At 50.7% G+C, this 20836-nt stretch overlaps 1 protein-coding gene across 1 annotated transcript in view; it reads left to right on the top strand.

The window, feature by feature from the left end:
* The window catches only part of HMCN2 (hemicentin 2), a 761275-nt gene that overhangs the window by 565304 nt on the left and 175135 nt on the right, over positions 1–20836 (top strand). The window contains exon 49 of the mRNA XM_078646218.1: positions 8832–9023. Coding sequence (XP_078502344.1) covers positions 8832–9023 — 192 coding nt within the window. The remainder of the gene's footprint in view (positions 1–8831; positions 9024–20836) is intronic.

The following is a 20836-nucleotide window of genomic DNA, read 5'->3' as shown; positions in this document are numbered from 1 at the left end:
CTGTTGTAAGACTGTAGTGTGCCGGGGAGTGGCTGTTGTAAGACTGTAGTGTGCCGGGGAGTGGCTGTTCTTAGACTGTAGTGTGCCGGGGAGTGGCTGTTGTAAGACTGTAGTGTGCTGGGGAGTGGCTGTTCTAAGACTGTAGTGTGCCGGGGAGTGGCTGTTCTAAGACTGTAGTGTACCGGAGAGAGTGGCTGTTCTAAGACTGTAGTGTGCCGGAGAGAGGGGCTGTTCTAAGACTGTACTGTGCCGGGGAGTGGCTGTAGTGAGACTGTAGTGTGCTGGGGAGTGGCTGTTCTAAGACTGTAGTGTGCCAGAGAGAGTGGCTGTTCTAAGACTGTAGTGTGCCGGAGAGAGTGGCTGTTCTAAGACTGTAGTGTGCCGGGGAGTGGCTGTTCTAAGACTGTAGTGTGCCGGGGAGTGGCTGTTGTAAGACTGTAGTGTGCCGGGGAGTGGCTGTTGTAAGACTGTAGTGTGCCAGGGAGTGGCTGTTGTAAGACTGTAGTGTGGCGGGGAGTGGCTGTTCTAAGATTGTAGTGTGCCAGGGAGTGGCTGTTCTAAGGCTGTAGTGTACTGGGGAGTGGTTATTCTAAGACTGTAGTGTGCCGGGGAGTGGCTGTTCTAAGACTGTAGTGTGCCGGAGAGAGTGGCTGTTCTTAGACTGTTCTACGACTGTAGAGTGCTGAGGAGTGGTTATTCTAAGGCTGTAGTGTGCCGGGAAGTGGCTGTTCTAAGACTGTAGTGTGCCAGGGAGTGGCTGTTCCTAGAATGTAGTGTGCCTGGAGTGGCTGTTCTAAGACTGTATTGTGCTGGGGAGTGGCTGTTCTAAGACTGTAGTGTGCCGGGGAGTGGCTGTTCTACGACTGTAGTGTGCTGGGGAGTGGCTGTTCTAAGACTGTAGAGTGCTGAGGAGTGGTGTGGCGCCGCGGCCGTGGCGACTGACGCTGGAATCTGGGGATCAGGGTTCGATCCCCGGCTCCGGCGGCAGGTTAGCCCAGCACCATGTGACTCTGGGCAATAGCTCGCTTAATCTTCCCGACGGCCCCCAGCGCCTAGAGACCCTTACGGGTGATTGTGCGCTTTACAAATGTGGACTTTACTTTACTTTACTTTGTAAGACTGTAGTGTGCTGGGGAGTAGCTGTTCTACAACTGTAGTGTGCTGGGGAGTGGCTGTTGTAAGACTGTAGTGTGCCGGGAGTGGCTGTTGTAAGACTGTAGTGTGCCGGGGAGTGGCTGTTGTAAGAGTGTAGTGTGCCGGGGAGTAGCTGTTCTACAACTGTAGTGTGCCGGGGAGTAGCTGTTCTACAACTGTAGTGTGCTGGGGAGTGGCTGTTGTAAGACTGTAGTTTGCTGGGGAGTGGCTGTTGTAAGACTGTAGTGTGCCAGGGAGTGGCTGTTGTAAGACTGTAGTGTGGCGGGGAGTGGCTGTTCTAAGATTGTAGTGTGCCAGGGAGTGGCTGTTCTAAGGCTGTAGTGTACTGGGGAGTGGTTATTCTAAGACTGTAGTGTGCCGGGGAGTGGCTGTTCTAAGACTGTAGTGTGCCGGAGAGAGTGGCTGTTCTTAGACTGTAGTGTGCCGGAGAGAGTGGCTGTTCTAAGACTGTAGTGTGCCGGGAAGTAGCTGTTCTACAACTGTAGTGTGCCGGGGAGTGGCTGTTCTAAGAATGTAGTGTGCTGGGGAGTGGCTGTTTTAAGACTGTAGTGTGCTGGGGAGTGGCTGTTGTAAGACTGTAGTGTGCCGGGGAGTGGCTGTTCTAAGACTGTAGTGTGCCGGGGAGTGGCTGTTCTACGACTGTAGAGTGCTGAGGAGTGGTTATTCTAAGGCTGTAGTGTGCCGGGAAGTGGCTGTTCTAAGACTGTAGTGTGCCAGGGAGTGGCTGTTCCTAGAATGTAGTGTGCCTGGAGTGGCTGTTCTAAGACTGTATTGTGCTGGGGAGTGGCTGTTCTAAGACTGTAGTGTGCCGGGGAGTGGCTGTTCTACGACTGTAGTGTGCTGGGGAGTGGCTGTTCTAAGACTGTAGAGTGCTGAGGAGTGGCTGTTCTTAGACTGTAGTGTGCCGAGGAGTGGCTGTTGTAAGACTGTAGTGTGCCAGGGAGTGGCTGTTGTAAGACTGTAGTGTGCTGGGGAGTAGCTGTTCTACAACTGTAGTGTGCTGGGGAGTGGCTGTTGTAAGACTGTAGTGTGCCGGGGAGTGGCTGTTGTAAGACTGTAGTGTGCCGGGGAGTGGCTGTTGTAAGACTGTAGTGTGCTGGAGAGTGGCTGTTCTAAGACTGTAGTGTGCCGGGGAGTGGCTGTTCTACGACTGTAGTGTGCTGGGGAGTGGCTGTTCTAAGACTGTAGAGTGCTGAGGAGTGGCTGTTGTAAGACTGTAGTGTGCCGGGGAGTGGCTGTTCTTAGACTGTAGTGTGCCGGGGAGTGGCTGTTGTAAGACTGTAGTGTGCCGGGGAGTGGCTGTTCTAAGACTGTAGTGTGCCGGGGAGGGGCTGTTGTAAGACTGTAGTTTGCCGAGGAGTGGCTGTTCTAAGACTGTAGTGTGCCGGGGAGTGGCTATTCTTAGACTGTAGTGTGCCGGGGAGTGGTTGTTCTAAGACGGTAGTGTGCTGGGGAGTGGCTGTTGTAAGACTGTAGTGTGCTGGGGAGTGGCTGTTGTAAGACTGTAGTGTGCCGGGAAGTGGCTGTTCTAAGACTGTAGTGTGCCGGGGAGTGGCTGTTGTAAGACTGTAGTGTGCCGGGGAGTGGTTGTTCTAAGACGGTAGTGTGCTGGGGAGTGGCTGTTCTAAGACTGTAGTGTGCCGGGGAGTGGCTGTTCTAAGACTGTAGTGTACCGGAGAGAGTGGCTGTTCTAAGACTGTAGTGTGCCGGAGAGAGGGGCTGTTCTAAGACTGTAGTGTGCCGAGGAGTGGCTGTTCTAAGACTGTACTGTGCCGGGGAGTGGCTGTAGTGAGACTGTAGTGTGCTGGGGAGTGGCTGTTCTAAGACTGTAGTGTGCCAGAGAGAGTGGCTGTTCTAAGACTGTAGTGTGCCGGAGAGAGTGGCTGTTCTAAGACTGTAGTGTGCCGGGGAGTGGCTGTTCTAAGACTGTAGTGTGCCGGGGAGTGGCTGTTGTAAGACTGTAGTGTGCTGGGGAGTAGCTGTTCTACAACTGTAGTGTGCTGGGGAGTGGCTGTTGTAAGACTGTAGTGTGCCGGGGAGTGGCTGTTGTAAGACTGTAGTGTGCCGGGGAGTGACTGTTGTAAGAGTGTAGTGTTCCGGGGAGTAGCTGTTCTACAACTGTAGTGTGCCGGGGAGTAGCTGTTCTACAACTGTAGTGTGCTGGGGAGTGGCTGTTGTAAGACTGTAGTTTGCTGGGGAGTGGCTGTTGTAAGACTGTAGTGTGCCAGGGAGTGGCTGTTGTAAGACTGTAGTGTGGCGGGGAGTGGCTGTTCTAAGATTGTAGTGTGCCAGGGAGTGGCTGTTCTAAGGCTGTAGTGTACTGGGGAGTGGTTATTCTAAGACTGTAGTGTGCCGGGGAGTGGCTGTTCTAAGACTGTAGTGTGCCGGAGAGAGTGGCTGTTCTAAGACTGTAGTGTGCCAGGAAGTAGCTGTTCTACAACTGTAGTGTGCCGGGGAGTGGCTGTTCTAAGAATGTAGTGTGCTGGGGAGTGGCTGTTTTAAGACTGTAGTGTGCTGGGGAGTGGCTGTTGTAAGACTGTAGTGTGCCGGGGAGTGGCTGTTCTAAGACTGTAGTGTGCCGGGGAGTGGCTGTTCTACGACTGTAGAGTGCTGAGGAGTGGTTATTCTAAGGCTGTAGTGTGCCGGGAAGTGGCTGTTCTAAGACTGTAGTGTGCCAGGGAGTGGCTGTTCCTAGAATGTAGTGTGCCTGGAGTGGCTGTTCTAAGACTGTATTGTGGTGGGGAGTGGCTGTTCTAAGACTGTAGTGTGCCGGGGAGTGGCTGTTCTACGACTGTAGTATGCTGGGGAGTGGCTGTTCTAAGACTGTAGAGTGCTGAGGAGTGGCTGTTCTTAGACTGTAGTGTGCCGAGGAGTGGCTGTTGTAAGACTGTAGTGTGCCGGGGAGTGGCTGTTGTAAGACTGTAGTGTGGTGGGGAGTAGCTGTTCTACAACTGTAGTGTGCTGGGGAGTGGCTGTTGTAAGACTGTAGTGTGCCCGGGAGTGGCTGTTGTAAGACTGTAGTGTGCCGGGGAGTGGCTGTTGTAAGACTGTAGTGTGCTGGGGAGTGGCTGTTCTAAGACTGTAGTGTGCCGGGGAGTGGCTGTTCTACGACTGTAGTGTGCTGGGGAGTGGCTGTTCTAAGACTGTAGAGTGCTGAGGAGTGGCTGTTGTAAGACTGTAGTGTGCCGGGGAGTGGCTGTTCTTAGACTGTAGTGTGCCGGGGAGTGGCTGTTGTAAGACTGTAGTGTGCCGGGGAGTGGCTGTTCTAAGACTGTAGTGTGCCGGGGAGGGGCTGTTGTAAGACTGTAGTTTGCCGAGGAGTGGCTGTTCTAAGACTGTAGTGTGCCGGGGAGTGGCTTTTCTTAGACTGTAGTGTGCCGGGGAGTGGTTGTTCTAAGACGGTAGTGTGCTGGGGAGTGGCTGTTCTAAGACTGTAGTGTGCCGGGAAGTGGCTGTTCTAAGACTGTAGTGTGCTGGGGAGAGGCTGTTGTAAGACTGTAGTGTGCCGGGGAGTGGATGTTCTAAGACGGTAGTGTGCTGGGGAGTGGCTGTTCTAAGACTGTAGTGTGCCGGGGAGTGGCTGTTCTAAGACTGTAGTGTGCCGGAGAGAGTGGCTGTTCTAAGACTGTAGTGTGCCGGAGAGAGGGGCTGTTCTAAGACTGTAGTGTGCCGGGGAGTGGCTGTTCTAAGACTGTACTGTACCGGGGAGTGGCTGTAGTGAGACTGTAGTGTGCTGGGGAGTGGCTGTTCTAAGACTGTAGTGTGCCAGAGAGAGTGGCTGTTCTAAGACTGTAGTGTGCCGGAGAGAGTGGCTGTTCTAAGACTGTAGTGTGCCAGGGAGTGGCGTTTCTAAGACTGTAGTGTGCCGGGGAGTGGCTGTTGTAAGACTGTAGTGTGCCGGGGAGTGGCTGTTGTAAGACTGTAGTGTGCCGGGGAGTGGCTGTTGTAAGAGTGTAGTGTGCCGGGGAGTAGCTGTTCTACAACTGTAGTGTGCCGGGGAGTAGCTGTTCTACAACTGTAGTGTGCTGGGGAGTGGCTGTTGTAAGACTGTAGTTTGCTGGGGAGTGGCTGTTGTAAGACTGTAGTGTGCCAGGGAGTGGCTGTTGTACGACTGTAGTGTGGCGGGGAGTGGCTGTTCTAAGATTGTAGTGTGCCAGGGAGTGGCTGTTCTAAGGCTGTAGTGTACTGGGGAGTGGTTATTCTAAGACTGTAGTGTGCCGGGGAGTGGCTGTTCTAAGACTGTAGTGTGCCGGAGAGAGTGGCTGTTCTTAGACTGTAGTGTGCCGGAGAGAGTGGCTGTTCTAAGACTGTAGTGTGCCGGGAAGTAGCTGTTCTACAACTGTAGTGTGCCGGGGAGTGGCTGTTCTAAGACTGTAGTGTGCTGGGGAGTGGCTGTTTTAAGACTGTAGTGTGCTGGGGAGTGGCTGTTGTAAGACTGTAGTGTGCCGGGGAGTGGCTGTTCTAAGACTGTAGTGTGCCGGGGAGTGGCTGTTCTACGACTGTAGAGTGCTGAGGAGTGGTTATTCTAAGGCTGTAGTGTGCCGGGAAGTGGCTGTTCTAAGACTGTAGTGTGCCAGGGAGTGGCTGTTCCTAGAATGTAGTGTGCCTGGAGTGGCTGTTCTAAGACTGTAGTGTGCCGGAGAGTGGCTGTTCTAAGACTGTAGTGTGCCTGGAGTGGCTGTTCTAAGACTGTATTGTGCTGGGGAGTGGCTGTTGTAAGACTGTTGTGTGCCTGGAGTGGCTGTTCTAAGACTGTAGTGTGCCTGGAGTGGCTGTTCTAAGACTGTATTGTGCTGGGGAGTGGCTGTTCTAAGACTGTAGTGTGCCGGGGAGTGGCTGTTCTACGACTGTAGTGTGCTGGGGAGTGGCTGTTCTAAGAATGTAGAGTGCTGAGGAGTGGCTGTTCTAAGACTGTAGTGTGCCTGGAGTGGCTGTTCTAAGACTGTAGTGTGCCGGGGAGTGGCTGTTCTACGACTGTAGTGGGCTGGGGAGTGGCTGTTCTAAGACTGTAGAGTGCTGAGGAGTGGCTGTTCTAAGACTGTAGTGTGCCTGGAGTGGCTGTTCCAAGACTGTAGTGTGCCGGGGAGTGGCTGTTCTACGACTGTAGTGTGCCGGGGAGTGGATGTTCTAAGACTGTAGTGTGCCTGGAGTGGCTGTTCTAAGACTGTAGTGTGCCTGGAGTGGCTGTTCTAAGACTGTAGTGTGCCGGGGAGTGGCTGTTCTACGACTGTAGAGTGCTGAGGAGTGGTTATTCTAAGGCTGTAGTGTGCCTGGAGTGGCTGTTCTAAGACTGTAGTGTGCCGGGGAGTGGCTGTTCTATGACTGTAGTGTGCTGGGGAGTGGCTGTTCTAAGACTGTATTGTGCTGGGGAGTGTCTGTTCTAAGACTGTAGTGTGCCGGGGAGTGGCTGTTGTAAGACTGTAGTTTGCTGGGGAGTGGCTATTCTTAGAAATTGAGAAGGAAAACGAGGAAGAAGTCCAGAGAGTACCCGAGGGTCAGACTGTCCGCTGGACATGTGCAGCCACAGGTGAGCTGCAACCATGACTGTAGTAACAACTGTATTGTGCTGTGGGAGTGACTGTTCTAAGACTGTAGTGTGCCGGAGAGAGTGGCTGTTCTTAGACTGTAGTGTGCCGGAGAGAGTGGCTGTTCTAAGACTGTAGTGTGCCGGGAAGTAGCTGTTCTACAACTGTAGTGTGCCGGGGAGTGGCTGTTCTAAGACTGTAGTGTGCTGGGGAGTGGCTGTTTTAAGACTGTAGTGTGCTGGGGAGTGGCTGTTGTAAGACTGTAGTGTGCCGGGGAGTGGCTGTTCTAAGACTGTAGTGTGCCGGGGAGTGGCTGTTCTACGACTGTAGAGTGCTGAGGAGTGGTTATTCTAAGGCTGTAGTGTGCCGGGAAGTGGCTGTTCTAAGACTGTAGTGTGCCAGGGAGTGGCTGTTCCTAGAATGTAGTGTGCCTGGAGTGGCTGTTCTAAGACTGTAGTGTGCCGGAGAGTGGCTGTTCTAAGACTGTAGTGTGCCTGGAGTGGCTGTTCTAAGACTGTATTGTGCTGGGGAGTGGCTGTTGTAAGACTGTTGTGTGCCTGGAGTGGCTGTTCTAAGACTGTAGTGTGCCTGGAGTGGCTGTTCTAAGACTGTATTGTGCTGGGGAGTGGCTGTTCTAAGACTGTAGTGTGCCGGGGAGTGGCTGTTCTACGACTGTAGTGTGCTGGGGAGTGGCTGTTCTAAGAATGTAGAGTGCTGAGGAGTGGCTGTTCTAAGACTGTAGTGTGCCTGGAGTGGCTGTTCTAAGACTGTAGTGTGCCGGGGAGTGGCTGTTCTACGACTGTAGTGGGCTGGGGAGTGGCTGTTCTAAGACTGTAGAGTGCTGAGGAGTGGCTGTTCTAAGACTGTAGTGTGCCTGGAGTGGCTGTTCCAAGACTGTAGTGTGCCGGGGAGTGGCTGTTCTACGACTGTAGTGTGCCGGGGAGTGGATGTTCTAAGACTGTAGTGTGCCTGGAGTGGCTGTTCTAAGACTGTAGTGTGCCTGGAGTGGCTGTTCTAAGACTGTAGTGTGCCGGGGAGTGGCTGTTCTACGACTGTAGAGTGCTGAGGAGTGGTTATTCTAAGGCTGTAGTGTGCCTGGAGTGGCTGTTCTAAGACTGTAGTGTGCCGGGGAGTGGCTGTTCTATGACTGTAGTGTGCTGGGGAGTGGCTGTTCTAAGACTGTATTGTGCTGGGGAGTGTCTGTTCTAAGACTGTAGTGTGCCGGGGAGTGGCTGTTGTAAGACTGTAGTTTGCTGGGGAGTGGCTATTCTTAGAAATTGAGAAGGAAAACGAGGAAGAAGTCCAGAGAGTACCCGAGGGTCAGACTGTCCGCTGGACATGTGCAGCCACAGGTGAGCTGCAACCATGACTGTAGTAACAACTGTATTGTGCTGTGGGAGTGACTGTTCTAAGACTGTAGTGTGCCGGAGAGAGTGGCTGTTCTAAGACTGTAGTGTGCCGGGGAGTGGCTGTTGTAAGACTGTAGTGTGCCGGGGAGTGGCTGTTGTAAGACTGTAATGTGCCGGGGAGTGGCTGTTGTAAGACTGTAGTGTGCCGGAGAGTGGCTGTTCAAAGACTGTAGTGTGCTGGGGAGTGGCTGTTGTAAGACTGTAGTGTGCCGGAGAGAGTGGCTGTTATAAGACTGTAGTTTGCCAGGGAGTGTCTGTTCTAAGACTGTAGTGTGCCGGGGAGTGGCTGTTCTAAGACTGTAGTGTGCCAGGGAGTGGCTGTTCTAAGACTGTAGTGTGCCAGGGAGTGGCTGTTGAAAGACTGTAGTGTGCCGGGGAGTGGCTGTCCTAAAACTGTAGTGTGCCAGGGAGTGGCTGTTCTAAGATTGTAGTGTGCTCTGAGTGGCTGTCCTACAAACGACCAATCATGACTGGTCTGTTTTGGCTCCTTCATCAATCCTCACACGTGGCTGAATCTGATTGGATCTGTTGCCAGTCCCCACTGGCTCGCCTCCTCTCCCTTATCCTCCCTCACAGTGACTTCCCATCAAGCCCCTTTGCCTCTCTGCCAATGTGTCCATCCCTTTCCCAAAGTTCTTCAGGCCCAGGTCTGGGCCTGGACTGCTTCTTCACCGCCTTGAAGCTGCCGAATCACAGCCAGGAAAGCGCCAGCCAATCACAAGCTCTCCTCTGTTTTGAACAGGTAACCCTAGGCCGAAGGTCACCTGGCTGAGGGACGGCCAGCCCCTGTCGCGTGGAGATGGCTTCCAGGTGTCCGCTGATGGGTCAACCTTGCAGATTGAAAAGGTCACCGCGTCCAACTCCGGCCACTACTCATGCGTGGTCTCCAACTCCCTGGCGGAGAAAGCCAGGCATTTCCTGCTGACAGTGCTTGGTGAGTGAAGGTGACGGGGAGGCTCGAGGAGGTGGAGGGTTGTGAGGGCCGCAAGGAGTTAGGACTGTGGTGAGTGAGGGGAGGTCCATGGGTGATGTGGGGAGACGTAGATAAAGGAGAGGTGGAAGGTGAGAGAGTGAGGTATGTTCGAGGGAGGAGGGACGTAACACTTTTAAAGTGGGTGAGGTAAGAGGTAAATGAGGCTGATGGAATTGGGCCGCTGGAGAGCTGAGGCATGAGGGGGAGAGTGCATTGAGGTATGTGACATCAATGAGGTACAGAAAGGCATTAAAGTAGGTAGGACTGGAGCGGACAATGAGGGCGATCAGAGGTATGAGGTACAGGAGGTCAGTGAGGTACATGAGAGCGATGAGGTATGAAGAGGCTGCACGGTGGACAGGAATCATGGGGTAAATGAGGGTGCGGAGGATGAAGAGGTGAGTGAAGGCAGCCGGTAAGTGGGGTCCATTAGTCTTCATTCTCTGTAGGCCTTGTCCAAACAAGATGCACGGTGGAGGTGAAGTCAATGCTTACCTTGTCCAGTTTTGCAGCGTGAATCTTTCCGGATTCACTACGCTGTGCATTATTCCGTGGTCTAGTGGTTGGGTCCGGAATCGTAGTATTTTTTCTGTTTTTTTTTCATTTTTGTAGCCCAGGTGGGCGTCGACGTCCCACCATTTGTTATCCTTCCTGTGACGTCGATACGCTTCCTGCGGAAGCACCCACCTTTCGGCGACATCTTCAGATTCTTTTTTCCACCATTGGGTCTGGATCGTCACTGAGAGGATCCAGAGTTTTTGGAGAAAAGGAGTAGAAAAAGACAAAAAAACACAGAAAAAATTGGAGAATACATCTCGCAATCAAGACCACTGAACCGGGTTGATGAAGAAGGAGGAGAATATCGAAAACTTCGACGTCCAATGGAGAATGCGCATAGACGTGGCCCCCTGAGCGCAGGAATGGACAAAACACCCTTTAAATTCTGCCGTAATTGCCACCACAAATACGCGCAGAAAGACCAGCATCCGGTTTGCAAACTCTGCCTGCCGGTCGACCACGAGAGCAAGGATTGCAATGTCTGCTCGGCTTTTACCGCTGAAGACACTCAGGATAAGAGAAAGACAGAGGCGAGCCAACTACAACATGCAAGGCCAAGGTCAACCTCCGTTGTTCCGGGACTTGGGCCTCTCCAGTGGGCAAGAGAACAACATCGCCGAGGGACCAGATGACTACACAGTCGTAGAGACCGATACGAAAACCACAAAGGTAGTAAGAGAGACGTCAACCACTAAGACCCTGACAGACTCTAGAAAATCAGAGTCAGACTCTCGAAAAACAGAGTCAAAGTCCTCGAAAGGAGCACTGGCGCTGAAACATTCGATGGACGCAGCTGCATCCAGGGACAAACAGCCCAGCGGATCCTTCGAAAAGGACTCCCAGTCGGCGAAAACCCAAGACAAGCCTAGGTCGTTGAAGCACGTCCCCGAAAAAGGCACCCTCGACGCCGAAGGAAAAGGACCCAAAGGCAACTTCGACATCGAAGAGATCGACCAAAAGTCTCGCCGCCGAACAGGCCGCCGAGATGGAGAGAAAAAAAGGACGGCTCGAGGCCAAAATGGACAGTATCCCGCAAAGGAAAGAGGAATTAGACGAACAGATGAAAAGGTTCACTATCCTGTCGAAGCCGACGACTATCATCGAGGTCGAGGACGAAGAGGAGTTCGATGCCGAAGAGCCGCTGAAAACTCCAGAGCCCCAGGAACACCAAGAGGAAGAGGGCCTATACTATTATGAGGGAGAAGGCGAGGAAGACCAGCATACAAGTTTGGGGTCGGCATCCTCGGTGGCGCAGGACCTGGATTGGCAGGACCTCGATGCCGAAAGCCCGTAAGAGGCCGTAGAAACGTATCCTTCGAGGCCTTTGCTGCCAGATGACATTGGTATCTACAATATGGTCATCAGAAATGCGGCAGCAGCATATGGGGTGAAACTGGAGGAAGAGAAACCAAAAGCCTGCTTCCTCTTAGAGACCCTGCTCCCCACTCAAACTAGGAGTCAATTCCTCCCCATGCTTCCAAGTGTCCTGAACCAGGGAAGGGAACATTTCAATGAACCATCAAGCTGCAGGCCTGTCACACCTAGGACAGAGAAGTATAAACATTCCTCTTAAGACCCACCATACATCCAGGGATCCGTCATAGCTGACTCCATAATTGCAGCAACAGCCAGAAACAGGGCCAACATTCCCACAAACTCAGGCCCACCTCCAGACAAGGAAAGTAAGAGGATAGACCTCACTGGAAGAAAAATAGAGAGGAATGCAGCAATCCACTGGTGCATTGCCAATTCTAATGCCCTACTCAACAGGCATACATACCAGCATTGGGAGGAGGTTGGACACCTACTCAAACACCTCCCTGAACAATACCAACAGAGAGCAAGAACATGGCAAACTCATGCCGCAAATCATCCCTGGATGCGACATACACATCCAGCAGGCTCATGATGATTGGGGTAACAGAAAGAAAGCATGCCTGGCTGAGTGTAGGGATTGGCCGTAGCGCAAGCATAGAAATCGCCACTAACCTTATTCAGATGACCAGCAGAAACGATGTCTGATGATAAGCCCCCTAGTCCCGTCTAAACACGAACCCCACAGGGAAGCAACCAACTCTCTGTATGAATACGTGCCCAGGAAGAAAAAGGGGAAGTGGATAAAATAATAAACAGGTGGTAGACGGTTGTCTGTGGGTCCCCCTGAGTACAGTTCAATGGTCTGCAGGATATCCGTGGGAACGTCCACACTGCATAAAGGAAGGACAAGAACAGAAAGTTTATATCAGTCCTGTGGGGAGCGATAGTAAAGCCCAAAAAACCTTCTCTTACTACTCACCAACGTATCACACCACCCAATCAGGGAATGTTGTCATTGGGCCTTAGTGCAGGAAGACCTTCTAATGACAGATCTATGCCACCCAATGACAGAAGGATAGGAACACGAGTCCAGTAGGATTCAGTTTAGTTGTTACTGCACAACTCTAGTCACTGTTCTGGTTTATGCAGTTCTTTTGTTAAATGTTAAATGTCACAAAAAACATACGGAGGTCTCAGTTTCAATCTCCCCTGTAACTTCTCGACTCAGTATTAGAGTAGGAGGAATGCAACTCTCCAAGCAAGTAACCTGCTATAAGCGAAGGGAATGTCGGAGAGCGCGTCTTTAACAACAGACGCGTTCTCTCTCACAAAACCCCTTGAGCACTCGTGATGCCAAACAAACGCAAGGCACGTTTGTAATCCACCGCGGTGGCTATCTAAAGAATGATTAAAGGCACCAAACAAAAACACCTAAACGGAGGTGTGCCCGCACTCCAATCGGCTCAGTACTTATCGCAATTGCGCGATCTTCCAAAGGTTCCAGGAAGAAAGTCCATCACAGGTTTCAAGGTTCGGCAGGCTCCGATCTTCCAGCTGAATTCCGGCAGGGATCACCATCCGCCCTCTCCAAACAATCCGGGACGATCTTGGGAGGAGGTGCTTATGTAAGAACCGCCTTGAGCCACCGTATCTCAGCCCCTTAGCATGCTGGAAGTTGTAGTGCTTTCGGCCAGGACCACTCACGCTACATTGAATGCACATGTATTGAGACAACGTAGGTGGATGGAACTCACTCCCCCTCGACCCTGAAACCGCTACAGAACCCCCTCTCGAGGACAGCCGACCCGGCGGTCGACCCGGCTTACCCGGATACAGGGCATGAAACCGCTCCACCAACTCGGGACAGTTCAGATTACCCACAGGCTCCCAAGACCTATCCTCAGGGCCATAACCCTTCCACTCCACCAAATATTGCACCCTACCCCTGAGGATCCTGGAGTCGAGAATGGACTGCACTTCATACTCCTCCCGACCGTCCACCTCAACCGGAAGGGGCTTCTCTGGTAGTCTCATACTAGAAGGTCAGTGCTGGAGGAGGGAAACATGGAACACAGGATGGAGACGCCATGAATCTGGAAGAGAAAGTTTCATCGCTACAGGGTTTATGACCTCAACTATGGTGTAAGGACCCACGTACCTTGGCTTAAGCCTAGAAACCCCTTTTATATGGAGATGTTTAGTGGAAAGCCAAACTTTATCCCCCACCTTGTAGTCCGGTTCTAAGGCCCTCCTCCTGTCAACACAGGCCTTCTGTGCGGTCTGAGCGTTTGCCAGGCTATGCTTGGTGGCTATGAGCACTGCTCTGAGATGTGCATGATGTTCATGAATGCTGGGTACAGGAGAGTGGATAGGCAAGTCAAAGGGGAGCATGTTGGGGTGATGCCCATGGAGACAAAAAAAAGGAGAACAACCCAAGGTAGTGTGCACAGCATTATTATAGGCAAATTCTGCCATCCATAACATGGTAGGCCAATCCATATGATTTTGCAGAGTGAAACATCGGAGGTACTGTTCAAGCGTCTGATTCAGACGTTCTGTTTTACCATCCGTTTGGGGATGGTAACTGGTGGAGAGTCGTGCATCAATGTTCAGAGTCTTGCAAAGAGCCTTCCAGAAATGAGAAGTGAATTGAGTTCCTCGGTCAGTTATGAGAACACAGGGTATACCATGAGCCCGTACAATGTGTTGGAGAAACACCCTTGCCAGTTCCGCAGATATAGGTAGTCCTACCAACGGCACAAAATGACCCATCTTTGTTAGATGATCCACGACAACCAGGATCACAGTTTTCCCATCACAGGGTGGCATTTCGACTATGAGGTCCATGGAGAGCGTATGCCAAGGTTGTGGAGGAATGGGTAAAGGTCTGAGGAGGCCCGCAGGTCTAGTATGGATGGCCTTTCCTTGTGCACAGACTGCACAATTCTTAACGTATTTTCGGACATCATCTCGCAATCGGGGCCACCAAAAGGAACGTTCCGTGCTCACAATGGTTTTATACATTCCACTGTGCCCTCCCAACATGGAATCATGGGTCCAGGCCAACACTTGTTGTTGTAATGCTTCTGTTGTCACGAATAAAGCCATGCCATGATAAGCAAGGTCGTCTTTTTCTATACGATGTTCTGGATCTTCCTGGACCCATTCAAGCAGGTTTCTATCCCCCAAGGCAATCTTTACTTCCTCCAAAAAGTCTTGTGAGGACAGCAGTGCAATTAACGAAGTAGGCTCATCCACTTCCGTTAGAATCAAAGGGGGTTCGACCACTTTGGATCCTTCTGGTTCTTCCACTTCTCCTATACGATTAAGGGCATCCGCCTTCCCGTTTTGAGGGCCAGGTTAATACTTGATGATAAAATCAAAGTCAGAGAAGAACAATGTCCAGCGCAATTGCCGCGGGGTAAGTGCCTTGGCGGTCTTTAGGAACAACAGATTCCTATGGTCTGTATAGATTGTCACTGTATGTACCGCACCCAGTAGATAGTGCCGCCATTCTTCACATGCTCTTTTGATAGCAAGGAGTTCTTTGTCAGAGATGGTATAATTGATCTCGCAAGGCGTAAGTTTCTTTGAGAAAAAGGCAACAGGATGTATTTGGCCCGTAACAGGATGGCGTTGAGAAAGCACACCTCCCACAGCATACTGAGATGCATCCGTTTCAAGAATGTAAGGTGATTGTGGATCAGGATGGCGAAGAATGGGAGCCTGGGTGAACTGCTTTTTCAGGAACTGGAACGACATTGCAGCCTCTGGACTCCAAACAAAGGGGGTATTCTTTCTCAAAAGGCTGGAGATCGGGTGTATTATTTTGGAGAAATCCTTGATAAACCTCCGATAATAATTCGCGAAGCCGAGAAAACTCTGCACCGCCTTGACATTCCGAGGAGTGTTCCAATTCGTGATATCTTCAACCTTGCTCAGGTCCATTTGGAAGCCTTGTGCGTTGATCACGTAACCAAGGAAAGAGACTTCTTGAACATGAAACAGACACTTTTCGAGTTTTGCATAAAGTGAATGTTGTTGTAATCTGCCAAGCACGGTCTTCACATGAGAGACATGCTCCAAAAGAGTAGAAGAATAGACCAGAATGTCGTCTATATATACGACGCAATAGGTTTCCAAACAGCCATGCAACACCTCGTCCATAAAGAACTGAAACGCAGCAGGAGCGTTACACAGCCCAAAAGGCATCACCCTATATTCGAACAATCCGAATCTTGTTCAAAACGCTGTTTTCCACTCATCCCCTTTTTGGACCCGAACCAAATGATATGCTCCACGAAGATCGAGTTTGGTGAAGAAACGGGCTCCGTTCAGCTGGTCCATGAGTACAGGTATCAAGGGGAGAGGGTATCGGTTCTTGATGGTCACACGATTAATAGCTCTGTAATCGATGCGAGGTCTTAATTCGGCACAATCCTTTTTGGGAATGAAGAACATAGGGGAAGAGGCAGGTGATGTCGAGTGTCTGATAAAGCCAGATGCCAGATTCTCCTCAATATATGTTTTTAGGTACCGTGTTTCTTTCTCGGTCATGGCATAGACCCGACTGCACGGGATGTCTGCTCCGGGCACCAGTTCTATTCGGCAGTCGTATACCCGATGTGGTGGCAAGCTGGTAGCATGTTGTTTATTGAACACAGGAAGGTATTCAGTATATTCTTCAGGAAGGACTGTAGCACAACAAAATCGTTCCTGAGAGCCTGCTGTCGCCAAACACACTGAAGGTGTTATGTCAGGAACGTTGGTGAATGGAATGTCCTGAATGCAGTGCTCCTTACAATACTCAGAGGACAGGGTGATGGTACGTGCTGCCCAACTGACTGTAGGATCAACCATGGCATGCCCAATATAAGACGAAATTGAGGAGCGTCAATAAGGTCGAATTGAATATACTCCTGATGATTATGGGTGGTCTGCATTAACATAGAGCAAGTGTGGTACGCCACAGGACCGGAGGACAGAATGGTTCCATCAACTGCCTTCACCAGCTCAGGCTTTTCTTTCTTTTCACAAGCGATTCCGATTTTCATGGCGTACTCTTGGTCGATGTAATTCCCTGTGGCACCTGAATCTAATAAAGCATCAATACTCAAATAGTTTTGAGAAGTGACCCATAACAGCACCTTAAGGTTCATGTGTGCTACCGCCGGATGTAATGTATTGGCAAGGGAGGGTGAGATCATTGGAGGCTGATAACCCAAGGCAGAGACCTCTTCCTGATTTGGGTTCTCTAGTTTTCCGTCGGTTTATCGGACTGTACGAGAGCTTGAGCTCAAGGCACAAAAGATCTCCCTGGTAACGCATTCCTGGCTCTGCATTCCTTGATGAAATGTCCTCCTTTGCCACAATATAGACATTGTTTCAATCGGCGTCTCTTTTCTTTCTCCTCCTGCGAGAGGGGGCCACGTATGCCGCCGATCTGCATGGGTTCTATTCCCTCCGATGCTTTGGAGCGTTCTTCCATCGGACTTTTGAAACGAGGATAAAAGGAACGACTATCTCCTTTGGTTCTGTCCCCTTTACGCTCAAGAAGTCTGTGATCCAGCTGGACCGTTAGATCTATAAGTTCTTCACAGGTGTTAGGAAGTTGCACCACTTGCGCCAAAACGTCCTTCAGCTCCCCTCTTAATCCTTGGTAAAACAAAGAGATTTGTTTTGCTGGAGGCCAGTCGGTTTCAACCACTAGCCGATTAAATGCCGTAATATAGGATAGCAGGTCTTGATAGCCTTGACGCAAAGTTAACAATTCCCTGTCAAGGGTGAGCATGTGAGATTTCCTATCAAAAAGTTTTTGTAATTCTAAACAAAAATCTGGAAAGCTGTGCAACACTGGGTCGTTTTTCTCCAGCAAAGGAATGGTCCAGCTTGCGGCATTGCCACCCATATAGGACATCATAAATGCCGTCTTTGCAGGATCATCTTGAAACACCCCGGATTTACATAGGAAGTGTAACCTACATTGGTTCAAAAAGGTCTCGAACTTCCGGGGGTCCCCATAAAAACGTTCAGGTGGAGCCAATGGGATTCCCACGTTTTGCACAACATGCACTGTATGGACAGGATCTATCTGAGGCGGTACGGAAAGGGGTTCTACAGGAGGAGGAACAAAAAACCCACCCCCTTCTGCTCCCAAAGAGGGTGTGTGTGTGGTTGAAACAGGAGGAGGCAATGTAGCAGGTCTTATATAAGGGCTCCCACCTGTACCCTTCCGTGTTAATCCTGCTACCTCTCTCCTCAAGGTGCCCACTTCTTTGAACAGTATCTGGTTCTCTTTTCGGGACGTGTGTACCTCCTGTTGCAAAGCCGCCAGGCTTTCCACCACAGAGGCCAACGCGCCCTCCATATCCATCGTCTAGGCTGGCGTGTATACTTGGGCTTATCAATCTGTAGGGATTGGCCGTAGCGCAAGCATAGAAATCGCCACTAACCTTATTCAGATGACCAGCAGAAACGATGTCTGACGATAAGCCCCCTAGTCCCGCCTAAACACGAACCCCACAGGGAAGCAACCAACTCTCTGTATGAATACGTGCCCAGGAAGAAAAAGGGGAAGTGGATAAAATAATAAACAGGTGGTAGACGGTTGTCTGTGGGTCCCCCTGAGTACGGTTCAATGATCTGCAGGATATCCGTGGGAACGTCCACACTGCATAAAGGAAGGACAAGAACAGAAAGTTTATATCAGTCCTGTGGGGAGCGATAGTAAAGCTCAAAAAACCTTCTCTTACTACTCACCAACGTATCACACCACCCAATCAGGGAATGTTGTCATTGGGCCTTAGTGCAGGAAGACCTTCTAATGACAGATCTATGCCGCCCAATGACAGAAGGATAGGAACACTAATCCAGTAGGATTCAGTTATAGTTGTTACTGCACAACTCTAGTCACTGTTCTGGTTTATGCAGTTCTTTTGTTAAATGTTAAATGTCACTAAAAACATACGGAGGTCTCAGTTTCAATCTCCCCTGTAACTTCTCGACTCAGTATTAGAGTAGGAGGAATGCAACTCTCCAAGCAAGTAACCTGCTATAAGCGAAGGGAATGTCGGAGAGCGCGTCTTTAACAACAGATGCGTTCTCTCTCACAAAACCCCTCGAGCACTCGTGATGCCAAACAAACGCAAGGCGCGTTTGTAATCCACCGCGGTGGCTATCTAAAGAAGGATTAAAGGAAAGGCACCAAACAAAAACACCTAAACGGAGGCGTGCCCGCACTCCAATCGGCTCAGTACTTATCGCAATTGCGCGATCTTCCAAAGGTTCCAGGAAGAAGGTCCATCACAGGTTTCAAGTTTCGGCAGGCTCCGATCTTCCAGCTGAATTCCGGCGGGGATCACCATCCGCCCTCTCCAAACAATCCGGGACGATTGACAAGCACCTTCCTCTTGGGAGGGAGGTGCTTATGTAAGAACCGCCTTGAGCCACCGTATCTCAGCCCCTTAGCATGCTGGAAGTTGTAGTGCTTTCGGCCAGGACCACTCACGCTACATTGAATGCACATGTATTGAGACAACGTAAGTGGATGGAACTCACTCCCCCTCGACCCTGAAACCACTACACTGAGGATCTCAGGTTTCAAGCCGGACGCCCAGAATAATATTCTGAACACACCCTTCAATGGAAAACACTGTTCGGAGCACCAGTAGATGAGAAACTGACGCAGCTCAAGAAGGAAAAAGAAACTGCAAGGTCCATGGGGGCGTTGCAGTTCAGAGGAATGAGAAGGGGCACCCCGACACGGAGAGTAAACAGAAGGGGGGAAAACCAGCAGGGAACGTCACATCAGACATTCCAGCAGAACTACCAGGGCAACATCCAAGCGCAGCAGGGTCAGCAGCAGCAAACCTGGCAATACCAGCCCAGGGGCCAGTCCTTTCGCGGGAGGGCGAATGTTCGAGGACAAACAAGAAGTGACTTCATTCCATCAAACGTGCCCACCCACACAACACCTCTAGGGGAGGGGCACAACAAAATAGGCAAAAAAGGTTTACACACACTCAAATTAGGGATCAACGAACATGTAACACCAGTAGGAGGCAGACTAAAACACTTCTTCCAGGAGTGCAAGATAATAACAACAGACAAATGGATACTGAACATCATACAGTTCGGATACTGTATAGAACTGGCAAAGAAGCCTCCAAACAGGAAACCAAAATGAAAGGCGCGCTCAGCAAAAGAACTTGCGCAACTCCAACAGGAAGAACAAGAACTCCTCCACAAGGAGGCGATAGAAATAGTACCGTTCAAAGAAAGAAACAAAGGAGTGTACTCAAACTACTTCCTCGTACCAAAGGTGGACGAAACTTAAGACCCATCCTGGATCTACGGTTCCTAAACAAATACATAAAGACTCAAAAGTTCAAGATGACATCCCTACAAGAGGTTATTCCTCAGATAAGGGACGGAGACTTTATGTCCACCATAGACCTCAAAGATGCGTACCTACACATTCCCATGACCAGACAACACAAACATTTACTGAGATTTGCCATCGACAATGCGTACTACCAGTCCACAGCCCTTGGCCTTCGGACTAACACCAAGGGCATTCACCAAATGCCTTGCAGCGGTAGCAGTGCTCCTACGGAAGGAAGGGATTCATGTATACCCCTACCTCGACGACAGGCTAATAAAGGCAAGCTCCTTCAAACAATGCCAACTACATGCACAGCGGGTCACTCAGACGCTGACAGAACTTGGGTTCTCCATACACTGGGGGAAATCCTCAATGGACCCAGAACAGGTGAAGATCTTCCTAGGCGCACAGATCAATACCATACAGAGCAAGGTGTTCCCCAGCGACAAGAGAACACTTGCCCTGCTGTAGGAGACGTGCCTCTACCAGAAGGGGCGAGCACTTTCAGTGAGGACAGCGCGCAAGATCATGGTGATGATGGCGTCCTGCATACACCTGGTCCCCAACATACGGCTCCACATGAGACCATTCCAGGATTGGCTCCAATAACAATGGTCACAAGCTACAGGGAGTTGGGAAGATCTTGTGGTTGTAACGCATGCAGCGCAGGAGGAGATAACGTGGTGGAACAAGGAGAACATAACAAATGGGAAGCCTTTAACACCACCAACCCCAACGGTGACCTTCACCACAGACGCATCCCAGAGGGGATGGGGAGCACACATGAACCAGCTCAAGGTGAGGGGTCTGTGGACTCCAACAGATGCGATCAGGCACATCAACTACCTGGAACTAAAGACCGTATTCCTTGCCCTAAAAGCCTTCCAGAAACAACTGTACAAGCAGAGAGTGTTGATACAAACTGACAAGACGACAACAATGTTCTACATCAACAAACAGGGAGGAACATAATCAGTTGCACTATCCAACCTAGCGCAGGAGAAATGGAGATGGGCCATCCCACTAGAAATAGACCTCCTGGCAATACACCTACCAGGAATGGACAATGTGGAGGCAGACAGGCTCAGCAGACAGACATCAGCATCCCACGAGTGGGAGCTCAATACACAAGAAACGCAAAGGCTATTCAAGAAGTGGGGGACACCAAAAATAGACCTATTTGCAACACACCAGAATGCAAAATGCCAATACTTCGCATCCAGACAACCAGGGGAACAGTCCCAGGGGAATGCCCTATGGATAAGCTGGTCGAAAACATTTGCCTACACTTTTCCACTGATACCACTGATACACAGGGTACTCAGCAAATACAGAACCAGCAACATGACACTGATTCTGGTGGCACCACAGTGGGCCAGGCAGTCCTGGTTCTCACAAATAGTGGAGATGGCGCAGGGATCACTTCACAAGTTTGAAAAGACTTGCTCTCCTTGCAAAACAGGGAGGTACTTCACCCAGAGCAAGAGAGCCTCTGACTAGCGGCATGGCTCCTGAA

This window comes from Lissotriton helveticus, chromosome 5_1 (genome assembly GCF_964261635.1).
Source record: "Lissotriton helveticus chromosome 5_1, aLisHel1.1, whole genome shotgun sequence".
NCBI lineage: Eukaryota > Metazoa > Chordata > Amphibia > Caudata > Salamandridae > Lissotriton > Lissotriton helveticus.
This window is presented reverse-complemented; position numbering and strand designations above follow the sequence as displayed.